General features: G+C 40.5%; 2 protein-coding genes across 13 annotated transcripts in view; both read right to left on the minus strand.

The window, feature by feature from the left end:
• TM9SF3 (transmembrane 9 superfamily member 3) overlaps positions 1-14,908 on the minus strand; it is a 71,741-nt gene extending 56,833 nt beyond the window's left edge. The window contains exon 1 of one of the 3 annotated variants that reach the window (XM_023740394.1): positions 14,767-14,908. In XM_023740394.1, the coding sequence (XP_023596162.1) occupies positions 14,767-14,778 (12 nt within the window). In that variant the 5' untranslated portion in view covers positions 14,779-14,908. Of the gene's footprint in view, positions 1-8,489; positions 8,757-14,766 lie in introns of those variants that run through there. The other 2 variants (XM_004369973.2, XM_023740398.1) reach the window with 2 other exon arrangements.
• Positions 14,909-16,104: 1,196 nt separating this feature from the next.
• Positions 16,105-17,614, minus strand: part of PIK3AP1 (phosphoinositide-3-kinase adaptor protein 1) — a 134,044-nt gene continuing 132,534 nt past the window's right edge. For 8 of the 10 annotated variants that reach the window (XM_004369974.3, XM_023740343.1, XM_023740368.1 and 5 more), the window contains one exon: positions 16,515-16,933. In XM_004369974.3, coding sequence (XP_004370031.1) covers positions 16,876-16,933 — 58 coding nt within the window. In that variant the 3' untranslated portion in view covers positions 16,515-16,875. Of the gene's footprint in view, positions 16,934-17,614 lie in introns of all 10 variants that reach the window. The other 2 variants (XM_023740330.1, XM_023740336.1) reach the window with 1 other exon arrangement.

Genomic DNA, 17,614 nt, shown 5'->3' on the forward strand with positions numbered 1-17,614 from the left:
TGTGGGGTTGTTAACCAATGTCATAAAACAGCATGTGTGTTACTGTTACATGAGAAACTATCTGTTCTGTAAGCCTTCACCTGAAGTACAATAAAATATTTAAAAAAAAAAAAAATCATAAGCTGTTCAGAAAAGCAATTAGATTATCTTCATATATGAAGGAATGAATCAAAGGTCTGAATGTTGAGGAAGACATATATACCCATTAATAACTATTCTTTTTATTCTTTGGGTTGACAAATACATGCAGGCCACCACTCTTCCAAACCAATGCCCATGGATACACAGCACTAATCAATCAAGGTACTGCTTTCTGCTAAACCTAGATATAGCCTCAGAATTCTCAAAACAGTGCTCAAAACTAGCCACTACCAATTGACCAGACTTGGTATTAGCACTGAAACCTGTTCACCACTCCTGCCTAGGCAGAAGGCTCTCTGCATAGTCTAATGTACACAACGGGTATTTAATAAATACAATGAGAAAACAATGAATAAATGCTGAAATGTAGTTTATTAGCAACTTAGTAAAAGAAGTTTCAAGTATGTAAACTGACTGACTGCAATAATACTCTTTTAGAAAGATAAGAAAGGGAGGTAACAAAATGCATCCAGATAAGAACACTGAAGAAAACGGTCTATTAATGAGGACTTTGCCATTAATCCTGCTGAGAGTCCACTCAAATGTTATATTTGTAACTCATGAAAATAAGCACAAAAACATTTTTCTATAAATCCTAATATATATATTCCTCTAAAAATAGGCAAAAATTTGAACATAAATACTTATTAAAATAGGACATTCATTTTATATAAACTGAAACATAAGACTAAAATAAAATAGCAGTGTGTGCTAAGCCATACCTTCTGAAGTTACTCATTTTAAACATTCACCTTAATAGGGTGGCAGAGTGGTGATGACATGATGCAAACTGTACTATAACAAATTTATACCATTTTATAGTCTTCTGAGAAGAGGGCTGAAATAATCATTAGAAATACACACACACAAAGAGAGAGAGAGAGAAAGTTACAGGTGAAGATTAAGGCAATGATAATGTCTCTTTTCATTTAAACTGCTCCTTTTGTAGACCATGGCAAATATAATAAACTCGACCCCTAAACAGAGCAACACTTAAAATGTTTACTTTTCACTGCCGTCCTTGATTATCGCTGAGAATAGGCACCCCAAGACAAGGTCAAGACAAGGTCAAGACAAGTTCTTTCTCAAGAGACAGAATGTGTTTTAAAATATCTTGAAATTAGAAAATACTAAAAGGAAGGATTCAAACAACGTCTTAAGGAGAAATAACATTTCATTTCCCTGAAAATGCTGACAAAGTCCCTGAGCAAAGGTGGGGAAGTTGAGCACCCCTATTCTATGGGAAGACAGTGCGAGGTAAGCATCTCTTCTCCACCAATCTGCTACTTAGAGACTGTTGGCTGAAAGGCTAGTCTAATCCACTTTCAAAACATTCCAGGAAATGCTAAAATCAAACCAAACCAGTTGCTGTGGAGTGGATTCAGACTCATGGAGACCCCACGTGTTGCAGAGCAGAACTGCAGTCCATCGGGTTTTCAAGGCTGTTACCTTTCACAAGCAGATTGCGGGGCCTTTCTTCTGTGGTTCCTTTGGGTAGGTTCGATCCATCAATCTTTTGGTTAGTGGTTGAGCACTTAACCATACATGCCATGCAGAAAGCTCTTTTAAAATACTTTCTTTGGAAAAACTTTGAGTTGGCCATGACACTTAATGAGAAAGTTATTTTATAACTTAGCTGCATTTTAACCAGAAGAGGGGGAAAAAGGCAAGGAACCACAGTAGTGGATTAGGAGATCATGGAGAACGGCAGTAATCCCTTCCGTCAGAGGCTTCCCCTGGGAAGTGGCCAAATGAGCAGAGGCCGATTCAGGCTACCTGTATTCTTCATCTTACCATTTTCCAACTCTCAGAAGTTTCCCTGTTACACTCAACCTCTGAGCTGTCCACTCCAGCCAAAATGGTTTATAACAAACACTGTCTTCCTTTCTGTTCCTGCTTCACCTCATTTCTTACGCCATCCCCACAACCTGTGGGGCTTCTCTCTACCTAGCCAAGTTCTACTTATTCTTCAAAACTGCTCAAATGTTCGTTTCTACGTGACACGTGCCCTGACCAACCCCTAACACAGCATGATCTTACCAACTTTTGTAATAATAACATTAGCTAACATTTACTAAGCACAACTGTCAAGTCTTCATATGAACATTTAATCCTTTCAAAACTCTATGAGATTAAAAAAACCAAACCAAACCCGTTGCCGTCAAATTGATTCCGACTCATAGCGACCCTACAGGACAGAATAGAACTGCTCCTCCCCTCATTTTACAGATTAAGAAAACAAAAGAACAGAGAAGTTAAATAATCTGTTCAAGATCACATAACTCATCAGTGTTGAGTTTACAAATTTAGGAGTACATTCTTGCTAATCCCTAGTTGGCTTCACGTCATTGGAGATTTGCGTCTTGCTATGGCACTGAACCAGGTTTCAGAAGAGCTTCCAGAATAAGACAGACTAGAAAGAAAGGCCTGGCAATCTACTTCCAAAAATCATCCAATGAAAACCTTATAGATCCCAAGGGCCTAATCCACAACCAATCATGGGTATGGTGCAGGACGAGGCAGCATTCCATTCCACTGAGCATGGGGTCACCAGGAGTCAGGGGCCAACTCAACCGCAGCTGACACCAACAAAGTCAGCTTCATTAAGAGCAAAAACTAAATCAAGGAAATATGAAAAAATGCAACAGTACAAAACAGCTAAAAACGGTACTAAATACCGAACAACTTTTCCACTTGAGTCTTTAGTCTGCCCTAAGAACAAAACCTTCCTAAGAAGTTATTTGTGCTCTACTGGAAACAGGAATGATCTTTATTCTCAAGAAGTCTCCAGTGTTAGATCTCTTTTATTTAAATATTCTGTATATGAGCCAGGAGAGGAGCCACACAAAAGTTTTCTCCCTTGGCAAAAGTCATGAATTAACTTTTCTCAGGAAGAACACTTTAGGAGATAATGTTACTGACACATTCATGTAAAATCTGAATAAAGAAATTAGAATTATACAGACAAGCAAAGGACTGAAGGCTCAGAACAAGCACCCAAACATCATTTTTCATTTTCATGGGAAGGGGGAAAGATATCCATTTACTCTAAAATACATATCAAAAAGAGCAAAATTCAGCTCTGAAAATATTTTAGAAATCATAATTTCAATGCCTTTAATTATTTATTTAAAACACATATATCAAATTTCCAGAATTCCCATCTACAAATAAATTAGAAGTCTATTTTTAGATATAGTCTCTTGAGATAACTGCTCTGTCTCAAAATAACTTTGTACCTAAATAAACTTTTAGTCTGCCATACAGTACAGCTGCAAACAGGAGAGTGAATTATGGCATTTCCTAAAAACCAGATCTGTATTAAAGCACTCAGAATTCCCCTTATAATAAACAGTTTATTCTCTTTATAAACCTTCAAATAAGTTTTATGAGTTCCTAACAGAGACAAAGGCAAAAAAAAAAAAAGGCTGCCATTTGCCAAAGTAAAGCAAACAAAAACATTTCTGAAGTCACTCACTGGTGTAATAAATACAAAGTATTTATAGCAGAAGAGTAGGCTAGACATAGTTTGGATCTTCAAACATTAGAAGTTCCAAAGATACCAGAGGTACAATTCACAAACGAATCATAACAAAACCTCCCCAAGACTAATATACACCTTAAACAAGCAATGGTCTGGGTTTGTTCACTAAACTCTAAGCTTTCACGCTTTCAACACCGCATATTCTTGTTCCTGGTATCTCCTTATTACTCAAGTCACTCAACAAGCACTGATTAAATAACACTTAAGGCCAAGCACAGTGCCGGGGTATGTAGCAGAACAACATAAAAAAGCTGACTTTGTGATCTTGTGGCAGAAACAGAACGCATAAAGATTCAAGGTTACAGTGTAAGCCATAAAATGTTTTCAGATTCCTGTGCCCTTGATTACTGTTTCTTTGATGCTGACATCTTTATATAGTGTTACTGTGGAAACTGTATGTACAAGATGGGTAGAAAAAGCAAGGACTAAGGATCAGGAAGCTCACATTCTTTCTGTGGTCTTGGGCCAGACACTGAGCCTCCGCTGGCCATTAGAAAAATGACAGGGTTAAACTTTCCAGTTCTAAAACTCTGATTCTCAATCTGAAATAGTTTTTAATGAAGTCTTTTGGGATTTTAGTAGACATGATAATCTAATGCTAGATGCTTCCATGTACTTCCAGTTTCAGAAAACCAAGTAAGTTAAACCACACCCTAAATACCTCTCACTCTAGAGAGCGCTTTTAATGACCGTTCGATCACCTATTAGGAGTCCATCTTTCATGAAAGTGTTCCTTAATTTTCTTTTCCAACAATATGTCCTGTAATCCACATATGATCCAATTACAAAAATTGATAGGAACACATCTGTATATATTCTAAATGTGTATGTATTCTAAAAGTCCACATCATTCTTCTGAGAATAGTAAAAGAGCTTTGGATAAATAAGCACGTTAAAAAATACCAGACAGGTCAAATGGTCAACTGAATTCTAATTCATTAGGTAAGGTAAGAGAAGGCGGCTTTGTGGAACTGCATAAGGTAAGTTGCCCCTTCTCAGCACCAGCTGAATAATTTGTGGGGCCCAGTACAGAATGAAAATGCAGAACCCTTAGTTCAAAATTATTAAGAATTTCAAGACGGTGGCAGCAGAGCACTATATCAGGCACAGGGCCGTTCCGAAAGCAGGATCCTGTGTGACTGCACAGGTTGCATGCCCATGAAGTTGGCGCTATTCCTCCTTAATGCTAACCCAAACATCTCCTCAGTAACAGCCCATTACGGAGCTAGACGTAGCCAATCATTTCTTTAAGCACTTAAAAATACTATACCCAGTGGTTTACTGTCCTACTTCTAGGATAAAGGACTATATAGAGCACACTGGCTGAGAGCAGACGACATTAATTCACCATGCCAGGGTTTAAATCCCACCTCTACATTCCTGCCTGGGTGGCCTCAGGTTAAGTTACTTAACCTCTAACCTCTCTGGCCTCAGTTTCCTCATTTTAAAAAAAGGAATAACACAACTCACCTCAGTTACTAACATATGTTTAAAATATGAGTTAATATGTGCTCAGCACATACTAAATGCCACAGGAACTAAATTAACTATTATTTATTACCTGGAAACAGTTTTCACACACAGTTAATCCAAAAGGCAAACTTTAGCTTTCAAAAACTGTCCTTTAATTATGGACAAGGTTTGAAAAAGCACTTCACAAAACAGACTATTCAAATGGCCCAAAAACATACGAACTAATAATCACTCTAACTAGTAGGGAAATACAAATTCAAATTACAATCAGTTTTCACAATTCACCCACCAGAATGGCTAAAATTAAAAAAAAAAAAAAAGAGAGAAGAGAAAAAAGTCTTGCCATCATGTTGAACAATTGAAACTCTCATCCATTACTGGTAAAAGGGTAAATTGATCAATCTTTGGCAAAATGTTTGGCAGTATCTACCAAAAGTGAACACTGACACAGCCCATCACCTGCTTCTCTAATCTCAAGAATACCCTCAACAGAAATATGTCTAAATATGTCTACCACCGACATGTACAAGAATTTTCATAGCATCATTACTGATAATAGCCAGAAACTGGAAATAACCCAAACACTCATCAACTGTAGAATGAATAAGCTAATTGTGTCATATTCATAAAATGTAAGGTGGAGTCAAATGTCAAATGAAGCAACTTCAGCTATACACAACTTGATGAATCTTACAGAAATATTATTTAGCCAAAGAATCTAGACACAAAGAAGACATAGTACAGAAACTTATATGAAAGTCAGAAACAGACAAAATGAATTTAGTGTGTTTCAAGTCAGGATAATGCTTGTATTTCCAAAGAATGCTTACATTTTAGAGAGGGGTGGAAAGCGGGCAGGACTTCTGTGGTGCTGGCATTGTTCTTAATTCATTCTATGTGGCAGTGATCTTGGTGTGTTTATTAGTAGAAATTTATTAGCTCTGTATGTATGATGTGTTCACTTGTCTTATTATTGTATACTTCAATAAAATATTAGGAAATAAAAAAAATTGTCCTTTAATTAATAATTCAATTCCTCAAGTATTTATTAAACACTTACTCTAAACTCAGCAATCTTCCCTTGGCAGTTTTGCTCCTCCCCCCTTCAGTATCGTTTGTTATTCACTGGCTATTCCGGCCTTCTTACGGAAAAAAAAACTTCACTTGATCTTCAGCATTGTTATGCGTATTTTTCAAGAAACTTGAAAAAAGTAAAAGATTTCGGAATAATACAAAAAATAATAATTGTAATGACACTTATTTGAATTTTATACTTACATCTTAGTACTATTCTTCCTATAACTTTTTTGCTCTTTTAATAATGGATAACCAAGTGAGAGCAGTTAAACACAGATTACTGAAATGCAACGTTATGGATTCGATTTTTTTTTTTTCCAGAAACCATCTCATATATGCTGCATTCTCTTGTGGCAGTCAATAAAAACCTTTTAACAAATAGTTTATATTCAATTACTGGCACAAAAAATAAAATGTTCCTGGCAATAAAATTTCATTGAAATTGACATTTATATTTTAAGTTTGTAAATTATTCTAAGGCCTTTGTCGTTGTCAGGTGCCATCGAGTTGGTTCTGACTCATAGTGACCCTATGTACAACAGAACAAAACACTGCCCGATCCTGTGCCATCTTATATACCTTCAATTTATGAAATTTTAATTGTTAATAGTTTTCCCTATTTATAGCAGTATAAAACACAAGATTAAAAAGTAAAATGCTACTCAAGCCTGCATGCCTGTATGGTGGAACTACGGTTAAGAGAGAGTTCTGAGTTTTACATGGTAACTTTTAAGTGTTCAAAAAATTGGAAAAATATTAGCAACAATCCCATTAACCAAAAGGATGCTTGCCGGAAATTCAAAAGTAATCAACTATCTCAATCTGTACATGGTCCCTGTATACTATATGAAACAAAGAGTTCTTACACTTTGAGACAAGTTACCTGATAGAAGAAACAACAGGAAATATTTTTAATTTAACTGCTTAATCTCTGAACAAAATTATCTTAAGATAAAAAGTGACAATACAGCACAAAAATAGGTTGCAGGTTTGGGGTTTGGGTCTCTAAAAAATATACAGGTAAGCAGTGTGTCTGTCTGTGATTGAAGATAAAATGGCCAAAAGTTTAAAGTTTTTTTCTTTTCCTTTTTGCTAACATGAGAGGCCAACTAATCCAGTGACTAGCGAAAGGAATCCTTGCTCATTACAAGTAAAATCTAGAGTAGAGTCCATTTAGTGGATTAAGAATGACTGCTTCATTTCTTCTCTTATCAGGAATGACAGAAGACTCCCCCAAACTCAGATTTGTACATACACAACCTCTCATGCATGACGAAACAATACAGAAACTAAACAAAATCAAAGAATTAATGGGTAAAGGTATTAAGCAATTACGTACCTGCCAAGCAACCTCTCAATTAATATGCCTTCCCTTCCTTGCTCACATCTACCATTCTGAAAACCGAGTTACAGCCCTAAGTCACTTGGAGAGTCGTTAACATCCATGCTTTGATGTAAAAATACCAATTAAATAAACCGCCAATCACTTTTAGGCCAAATGCAAATGGGGCTGTTCCTGGTCCTTACGTGGAAGACCGGGAAACTCAAGACCCATTACTGTCAGAAGCTGCCTTAGAGACCACTGGTATGGATGTCTCATCTGGGGGCTAGAACAGGGTGAGGAGAAAGTTACAAGGCAGGCTTCAGAACTCGGTGGGTGTAGGTTGAGGGCGCATACACACGTAAACTGCTCTTCACCCCGAAATTTATTAATGCTGTTAAAGCTACGCCAGGGTTTTAACCCGGTCTGCGCGGGCGGGGGGGGGGGGAGAGGGGGGACGTGGAGCCGGTAAGTACCATAAACTGGTGGTTATTTCCTGGTTAGTGTACGACGGGTAATCGTGATGCATCCATTTTCCGCTGTGTCGTATTCCCCAGTAGCCAGATGCGCTGCCCCCTTCCCTGGAGGACACCAGCCCCGATCCTGGCCTGCCTGCCGCCCCTATGCCCGCAACGAAGTGAACCCGGACCCGCACCAGGCTCCTTCCTTGGCCCCCAGACCCAGGGATCCGGCGCCATCTAGGTCCAGGTGTTGGGAAGGAGGCCCAGGCACTCGGGGAGCCGGCCCCGTGCCGGGAGCGCACGGAAATGCCTTCTCCCCGCGCCCAGGGTTCCTGCTCGGCCAGGCCCAACCGGAAGAAGCCCTCGGGCGGCCACAGGGCTCGGCCGGGCCGCCGGGCTCCAGGCCGCGCTGGGCCTGCGAGGCAGCGAGCCGGGGTAGCGGGCTAGGGGCGGCCGGCAGGGCGCCTCTCACCGTGTGCTCATGCTCGTCCGCCTGGGCCCGGGGCAACAACAGCAGCAACAGCGCGGCGGCCGCCGCCACGCCGGGAGCACCCGGCAGCGGCCTCATCCTCCGCGCTCCCACCGGCCGGGCGCCGGCCCACCGACTCCTCCGCCGCCGCTGCGGCCGATTCGCATCCACAGCTCGCGGGCAGACGCACGGGTCCGGGGCCCAGCCGCAGCCTCCTCCGAGCTGGCGCCGCCGCCGCCGTCACCGCCCGCTCCCGAGCCTCCCTCACCCCCCCTACACCTTCTCTGCCTCTTCCTCTGACTCAGCCACGTCATCCGGCCACCCCGGCACACGCCGGAAGTACCTCGCGACGCGTGGCCGCAACCGCCGTCGGGCTCCCAGCCCGGGACATACGAGCTTGCGGCCGCAGAGGGTCCGTGCTCGGTCGCCCCCGCGCCCCCCGCCTTGCCCACGCGCCGCGCCCCCGGCTCCAGGAACGGCGGCGCGGCCGGCCTAGCGGGTGCTCGAGAGGCCGCTGCGCAGGCTCGGCCTCGTGCTGTTCGCAGGTGGCCTGGCCGGCACCTCAAAGCTGAAGCCGCTTCCGGGCCTCGTCCTGGCCCCAGTTGCGTGACTGTAGCCAAAACGCTTAACCTTCCCGCGCCTCATGTTCCTCGGCTGTAAAATAGGGCTGATCATCTTACCTGCCTCCCGCCTCTTGAGCTTGGGGGATCAGATAAACTAACCCTTTCCAGGCACACGTCTACTGCCGTGAGTGCATCACGAGCTCTTACAATCTTCATTATGGGAAATTGGTAAACTTGTACATGGGTGGATCAGTGTTTTAAAGTCACTGAATACTTATTGGACCCCCTACGATTCAATCAAGGAATGTTGGGCTAGGTTGAAATTCCTGTTCATTTATTTACTTGTTACTCGTTGGTCCTCCGTCCACAGACATAAACATGTCTTACAATGGAAGCTCTCCAGAGCAGGGATCTTATTCACTGCCATATTTCTTGTCCCTAAAATAGTGCCAGGCCCCGTAGTACCCGTTGCTGTGGATTCCAACTCTTAGCGACACTGTAGGACAGAGTAGAACTGCCTCATAGGGTTTCCAAGGCTAAAATCTTTACGGAAGCCGACTGCCACATCTTTCTCCTGAGCAGCGGCTGGTGAGTTGGAACTGCCGTCCTTTAGGTTAGGAGCCGAGTGCTTAACCACTGTGCCACCAGAACTCAAGAACCCATAGTAGGAACTCAAAATATATTTGAGTAAGTATATGTGTATAGTATTACCAGCTACACAGTCGAAAAATCTGGAACTTGTCCTCAGATTGATTGCCTTTTCTTGTCAGCCATCAGCACTCAACAAGTTCTGGCATTTGGTCTCTTAGAAATGTCTCAATTATTTATTTTTCCTCTCCTTCCTCTGCCAGTAACAGCCAATCTTCCACATCTCACTGTCTCCTAATAGGATCCCTGCCACCAACCTTTCCTCCTTGTTAATTCTCCCCAACATGTGCCAGAGGGATCTTTCTAAAAAGAAGCCTGATTATATCACTCTCTTGCATAAAACACCCTTGAATATTGGTTAAATAAATCATGGAATCACAGCTAAGATATATTGAGCACATTTCATCTACCAGGCACTATGCTGAGCCCGTTACGTGTATTAATTCATTTAACTCTCACTGTAACCCTATGCAAATAGGTACTAGTGATGTGCTCGTTTTATAGATGAGGCAACTGAGGCACAGAGAGGTCAAGTGACTTGCTGAGAGACCAGACCCAGGCAGTCTGGTTCCAGAATGTGTCTCTTTACTGCTAATGGGCTATCAACCATACCAAAACCAACCAAACCCGTTGCTGTTGAGTTGATTCTGACTCATAGCGACCCTACAGGACAGAGCATGGCTGCCCCACAGGGTTTCCAAGGAGCGCCTGGTGGATTTGAACTGCCGACCTTATTGGTTAGCAGCCGGACCTCTTAACCACTGCACCACCAGGGTTTCCACCAACCATACAGCCATTTTAAAAAATGAAGCAGATCTCTATGCACAGGCATGGAATGACATCCAAGAGATACTTTTAAATTAAAAAAAAAAATTAGAGTATAATTTCATTTTGAATGGCCATGTTAGTCTTCCTGTAGAAATTAATCTGAAAGAGTATGACTCAAACCATTAACGGGGTTAACTTTCTACTTTGTACACATCTGTGTTTGTTTTTTTACAACCAGCATGGGCTACATATGTAATCTGAAAAATATATATGTTTCTTGCTAAAGGATAAAGTCCAAATTCTTTAGCCTGTTATAAATGCACCTGCACATTCATACACCATTTGTCTCCCCAACTTTACCTCCCACCAATCCCTGTGTTCCAGCTTCACGCGTATATTTCCCAAATACACCATGCTGTTTTGCACCTCCGTGACTTTGCTCTTGATGTTCCCTTTGCCTAGACTGCCCTGCTTCTTGATCACTAGATATCACCCTTTCAGGCCTAGCTGACTTATTACCTCTCCAGTGAAACCTTTGCACAATTCCCTTGGGTAGCTGAGCATCGCTTCTTCAGGATTCCAATAGCATTTGGAGTACTATGTCATAATTATTTACCTTTATATCTGTCCCAGCTGCTGGGATAGTGCTTATCACATGATAGACATTCCATAACTGTTTAATGAAAGAAAAAATGAATGAAGACATTAACAAGTGAAAAGTCAAATAACAGCAGGATTTACATAACACTTTCTAGCCAGTGTAAGAGACATCACAAAGCAGTACATGATTAATTGCTGGATGAATCGTGAATCATACAGGCAGTAATTGCTATAGAAGTCAGAGAAGGCGTCTTATACGTCTTTTTATATTCCCCAGAGCACCTACCACAGTGACTTGCTCATCGTGGAAGCTCAGTAAATGCTCCATGAATGAATAATCACCGCTTTTGAATGAAGTGGTGATGGGCAATTGAAGAACAAGCAATGTAAGTGCCGAATAAAAATTGGTGGGTAGTTTCTTGCTTAAACATCCATCACCGGCCTCCACAGGTTTGACGTAATAAGTATGTGTTTTGTGGGGAGCACTGGGCTGGCAATTGCTTGGGGGTGCCAAGTATATAGTATTAATTTGAGGAAGAATAGTCTTACAACCAGGAATCATTCCACACATAACAGAGAACAGCCATGACAGTGTATAAAAGAGAACTGCAAAGAATGTGACCAACTGTCCAAATATTTGACAGGCAGTAAGAGCGACAGGCAATCAAAAAAGGGGAAACCGTATTTAGGTGGAATATTTGGGAAACTTTAATGGAGGGAAGAGGATTTATGGCCATTAATTCAACAACTATTAAGCATCTGCTATGCCAGGAACTCTGGTAGGTACTAGGAGTATGACGATAATAAATAGCATTAGGTGGTAATAGTTTAATAACAGCTCGTATAGGAAGAAGGAATAGGAGAGAAAGTAACTGATTAGAGGAAAAGAAGGAAAGTGGCTTCAAAGATCCTTGGAAACTGATGACCTCAAGGCCACAAAACAGGGCAATTAAGGTTGTTAATTTCTTTGTGCATTTCCCATTTCACTTGTCTCTCACAGTTTTTAACTGATCTGTTATAACAATGATATAGGGCAAGGTCACTTATTTGAAACAGCAGTTGCCACATAATAAAAAGATTCCTTGCCGGTTAGGTAGTATGACTCCAGTAAGGTTTGTCTCCCTGTTTCTTTGGAGTGAGGGATTCTCTGCACCTTGCCAGACACTTACAGAGTTGAGGGGACCTGGAGTATTACTGGTGGTGTAGTGGTTAAGCATTCAGCTGCTAACCAAAAGGTCGGTGGTTCATAACTAAATAGTAGATAAGAATTACCTTAGGTGAAGGGAAGGACAACACACAAAACAGGGGAAGTCAGCACAACTGGACTAAACCAAAGCTAAGAATTTTCCTGAATACAATCAAACACTTCGAGGGACAGAGTAGCAGGGGCGAGGGTCTAGGGACCATGGTTTCAGGGGACATCTAGGTCAATTGGCATAACAAAGTTTGTTGAGAAAATGTTCTGCATCCCATTTTGATGAGTGCCTTCTGGGGTCTTAAAAGCTAGCGAGTGGCCATCTAAGATGCATCAATTGGTCCCAACCCATATGATGCAAAGGAGAATGAAGAACACCAAAGACACAAGGAAAACATTAGCCCAAGAGACAGAAAGGGCCACATAAACCAGAGACTCTGTCTGCCTGAGACCAGAAGAACTAGATGGTGCCTGGCTACCACCAATGACCACCCTGACAGGGAATACAACAGAGAGTCCCTGACTGAGCAGAAGAAAAGTGGGGTGCAGAACTCAAATCCTAGTAAAAAAACCAGACTTAATGGTCTGAGACTGGAAGGATCCCTGAAGACATGGCCCCCGGACTCTCTGTTAGCCCAGAACTGAAACCATTCCTGAAGCCAACTCTTCAGATACAGATTAGACTGGACTATAAGACATAAAGTGATACTCATGAAGAGACTGCTTCTTAGCTCAAATAGATACATGAGACTAAATGGGCAGCTCCTGTCTGGAGGCAAGATGAGAGGGCAAAAAGGGACAGGAGCTGGTTGAATGGACACGGGAAATCCAGGATGGAAAGGAAGAATGTGCTGCCATATTATAGGGAGAACAACTAGGGTCACATAACAGTGAGTGTATAAATTTTTGTATGAGAAACTAACTTGAACTGTAAACTTTCATTTAAAGCACACTTTTTTTTAAAAAAAAAAAGGTCAGTGGTTCAAATCTACCTACCGTTCCTTGGAAACCCTATGGGGCAGTTCTACTCTGTCCTATAGAGTCGCTGTGAGCCAGAATTGACTTGACAGCAACGGGTTTAGTTTTTTTGGTTTGGAGTATTACTAATTACAAACGTACTCGTTTCATAGAAGTTGAAACTCAGGCCCAGTGCATGGACAAGTTATGTGAACTCAGCTAGTAGCAGACCAGAATAAAAACCAGGTTTCCTGACTTCCAAGCCAATGCTCTCTTTCCTACATCATGCTCATGCTGAATAGCTAGCTAAGACATTTCTCGTATATTGTAAGTTAAATAGGCTTTAGTGGGCTGGGAACCTAACTACTGTTTATTGCAGTTTCTATGAGAAAACGAATTCCGAGTTGACCTACTCATCCTCTCATCCAGCAGGCAGGTATGAGGAAGGGCATTTTATATCCTTAATAACTCGCTTAGAAATTAACAAAATACAGTTTATCAAACCAAAGCAAATATTTACACAGGCAGTCACCTCAAAACTGAGGATTGATTTTATAGTTATTCTAGGATGAATCTTTCAGATGTATCCAAATTAACCACTTGTCTTTCTTAGAAATAAATGTTAGTAATGCTTCCTTAGCCAATCAGCTGCAAAGCTACATACTATTCTTTGAAGGAGGAGTACAGAAGACCAACTTACTTCCTGGGACATATCGGGGAGGGATCTAAAAAACCAGCTGTTGTGATGAATGATGAGGCTCTCTCTTTTTTAATAACAAAGCAAAAAACAAAACAAACAAAAAAAGGACAAAAAAAAAAACTTAGCCTGACTTGTAAAAATAGTAATTGAAGACTTTTACACACTGTCACTTTGGCTAATTATGGCAAAGCATTAGGGACTACTCACATCATTAAATATGTCAAGTTAAATTATTTGATTGCAACACCATTCTCTCAGTCTTGGTACTTTGTTGCTTAGACAGTTTGATTATCTGTTCACAATTTTTAATGCAAGATGAGGAAACAGTGCTGGCCTAGAAATTAGTAGCCAATTTTTCTGGTACACTGAGAGGCAGAGTAAATTGCAATGAGTATGATCAATATCTTCACTTTCTATTGAGCCAACTGTAAAATTTTGGGGAAGGATGCTGGCAGCAGAGCTATCTCCCAAATCATTGTATCGAAAGCTTTTTTAACAGACTGTTTGAACACCTGGAGCCCTGGTGGCACAGTGCTTAAGAGTTATTACGGCTGCTAACCAAAAGGTTGGCAGTTCAAATCCACCAACCTGCCCTGGGAAACCCTATGGGGCAGTTCTACTCTGTCTTATAGGGTTGCTATGAGTCGGAATTGACTTGATGGCAAGGGGTTCAGTTTTTTGGGGGTTTGGACACCTAGTTAAACCTTAGTTTCTGATAATGGAAGTCTATAGTTTTGTTACATAATATATTCCTGAAATATGTGTTCAAAAGTTGAGTATGTGGAAGTTGAATAAATTTATATTATAGTCATTGGTTCTGTTCCTAGAGAATAAAAAATTACACCTCACCATTAGAGACATTCTTTGATGACATGGGTCCAGGGTTTCATCCAAATTATTTCAGTTTCTTCTTTTCCATTATGAGTGAACACACAACTAACCAGCTGAGATATTCAATGACCGTCCAATGAGGGTATAAGATTTGCCACCTTTGCTTTGGCACTCCTAATCATTTCCTTTCATGTCTCAAATACACCATGTTCATAAGACCCATGCTTTTCATCAGCACTTTCATGTTTATGTTTCCACTTATTTTCCTATAAGAATAAAATGCAATAAAATATTCAAAGATTGCACAGTGTTATACAAATAAACACGGTAACACCATTGGCTGGTAGTAGGTTTTGCCATGTTATTGAGCTAAATGCTTGTTCATTAGAGACTGTACAAAAATCTAAATTTGCATCCAAAAGGGACCTTGGAGGTATTGAATATACAAAAGTAGGTTTTGTCAAGTCAAAAGTGCTGGAAATGGAGACTGAGTATAAATAACAGGAAGGACAACCATACAAATACAATTTCTTGTTCTCCTTTTATCTCACATTACCCTATTTCTACTACATAAGTGACAAGGAGAGTAAGAGAATCATCGAAGGAACAATTGCAGGATGGATACTAAGGGCCAGGCACCGTAATTGGTAATTTGCACAAACACTCTCAAGACGGACATGGCCTATAGTGTATTTTATGTCATAAATGAGACTCAAGACTCCAGAGGCTGTTCAATAAGAGTCCTTGTTTGCCAAGTCACAGAAGTCCTAAACTGGACTGAGAAATGAGAATAAGAAAGAATTTTTAATTCTTAGAAAAGGATTCAACAAAACTGTACTTAAATGAATCATGAATAGCATGGTTTTTATCTATCTGGGTAAGATGGAGAATACATTAAGTTTAAGGGAAACCACCAAATTTCTGATATTTTTTAAAGAAACGAGTCTGATATTTTACTGTATGTTTAAGTATCAAATTAAGGATGTGTGCTTTGAAGGTAGATTTATGTGCTAGGGACTCAAAAATAATAACAAATTTAAGGCTTTACGTTCTCTACATAGATTGTCCAAGCCTAGGGTGATAATAGGTGTTGTAGGGAAACAGAGAACTACTTCTATTTTAGGATTCTTTGTTCATCTTCTGACCTTACAGCAGAGATAAAGTCAAGGATCTTCTCTCCTTATGGCCAGAACAAAGACCTATAAAGGCCACAGAGCAGTAAATGGGATCCCTAGCATCCCAGGCTTCTAATTTCTACCATTTTTAGATGTTCCCTGACAACATCACTGTTAAAAAAAATACCAAAGTATAAATACTCAAATTGAGAAAAATACTTGATAATCCCAAGCCTGGGAGATATGGAAGAAGGAAGTTTCCAGAAGGCCAACAATCAGTCATTGACTGAATTTCTACATCTGGGCCATTTCTTCAGTGAGAGGGATTGGCTATTTGGAGATGAAAAGTGTGGTGACCCAGAGTCAGCAGGCCCAGATTCTAGACCCACCTCTACCTCTAACCAACTGAATATGCTTGGTTCCAGATTTTTGTGAAACACCAGGCTTGCTTCTATGTTAGGAATGGTTAGGACTAATCCCTGTATAAATTCTTTTCCAGTCTGTTGTATGTGACCAGCCCTGACGTTTAAACACTCACTTGACTCCACAGCAAAGCTGAAAAATTATTTAAAAATTAGGATACTTATCATTTTACTTGATACTATAAATCTTATCACCACCTCTAGAAACCAGGCTGGAACTAGCAAATAGTAAGGTCTAATGGAAGTGCATTCCAGTAAAATCACTTGTAAAGTATACTTTTGATCAATCTTTTTAGGCTTCTGACACATCAAATTAGAGGTAAGTATTCCAATTAAGTTTTCATCCTTTTGGCAAACAAAGATTGAGATACTTGGCAATGGTGAATAAAGTCCTTGGTTTTTCACTTCTTCATGCCTTGATATTGTCCTCTTCAAGGATAGTCCAAACCAGCAGAGCCGCAACAATATCAGCAATGAGAGTAGGTTTTAAGGTCAGCAGTCATGTCCATAAAACTCAATGTGAAGACATTAACAGGCTGAAAATCACAAGTCTCAAAAGTCCTGGATTAGGCAAATTTTAGGATGTAGAATCAGCGACCTCTGGGTGGAACAGGTGGAGGAGGATGGAAGGTCTCCCTGGTTGGAGGCCTGAAATAAAAGATACAGTAACTCTATTTAAAACCTAATATCATTAAGGTTGCCCAACACTAGGAATGCAATTAATGTCACTGAATTGTACATTTAAAAATGGTTAGAGTAGCAAATGTTTTTGTTATATATTTTAACACAGTAAAATTATAAAAAATAAATTTAAAAAAACTAGTTTGTTTAAGTAGTTCTTAGGCATCCAAAATTTGTTGCAAACTTGGTATACTATATATATTCCTCAATTAATGAGACCAGACATACATATAGATCTCTGAGTCTATACATGTTAGCTGGGGCTCACGATTCTGGATGCACATTAGAATCACTTGTAACCAGTTGCCAATGAGTCGATTCCAATTCATGGCGTCCTCATGTGTTTCAAAGTAGAACTTTGAACTTCCACAGCGTTTTCAATGGCTGTGATGTTTCAGAAGGAGATTGCCAGGCCTTTCTTCTGAAGCACCTCTGGGTAGATTCAAACCACCAGCCTTTTGATTAGTAGCTGAGTGCTTAACCATTTGTGCCAGCCAGGGAATCCTGAATCACCTGTGGAACTTTTAAAAATACCATGTCCCAGGCTCCATCCCAGACCTATTCCATCATAATCTCTGGAGGAAAGGGCTTGAGCATCAAAACTTTTTAAGAATACCACCAACCCCACCCCACGCCACACCCACCCCC

Source organism: Trichechus manatus, unplaced genomic scaffold (genome assembly GCF_000243295.1).
Source record: "Trichechus manatus latirostris isolate Lorelei unplaced genomic scaffold, TriManLat1.0 scaffold00007, whole genome shotgun sequence".
Taxonomy (NCBI): Eukaryota; Metazoa; Chordata; class Mammalia; order Sirenia; family Trichechidae; genus Trichechus; species Trichechus manatus.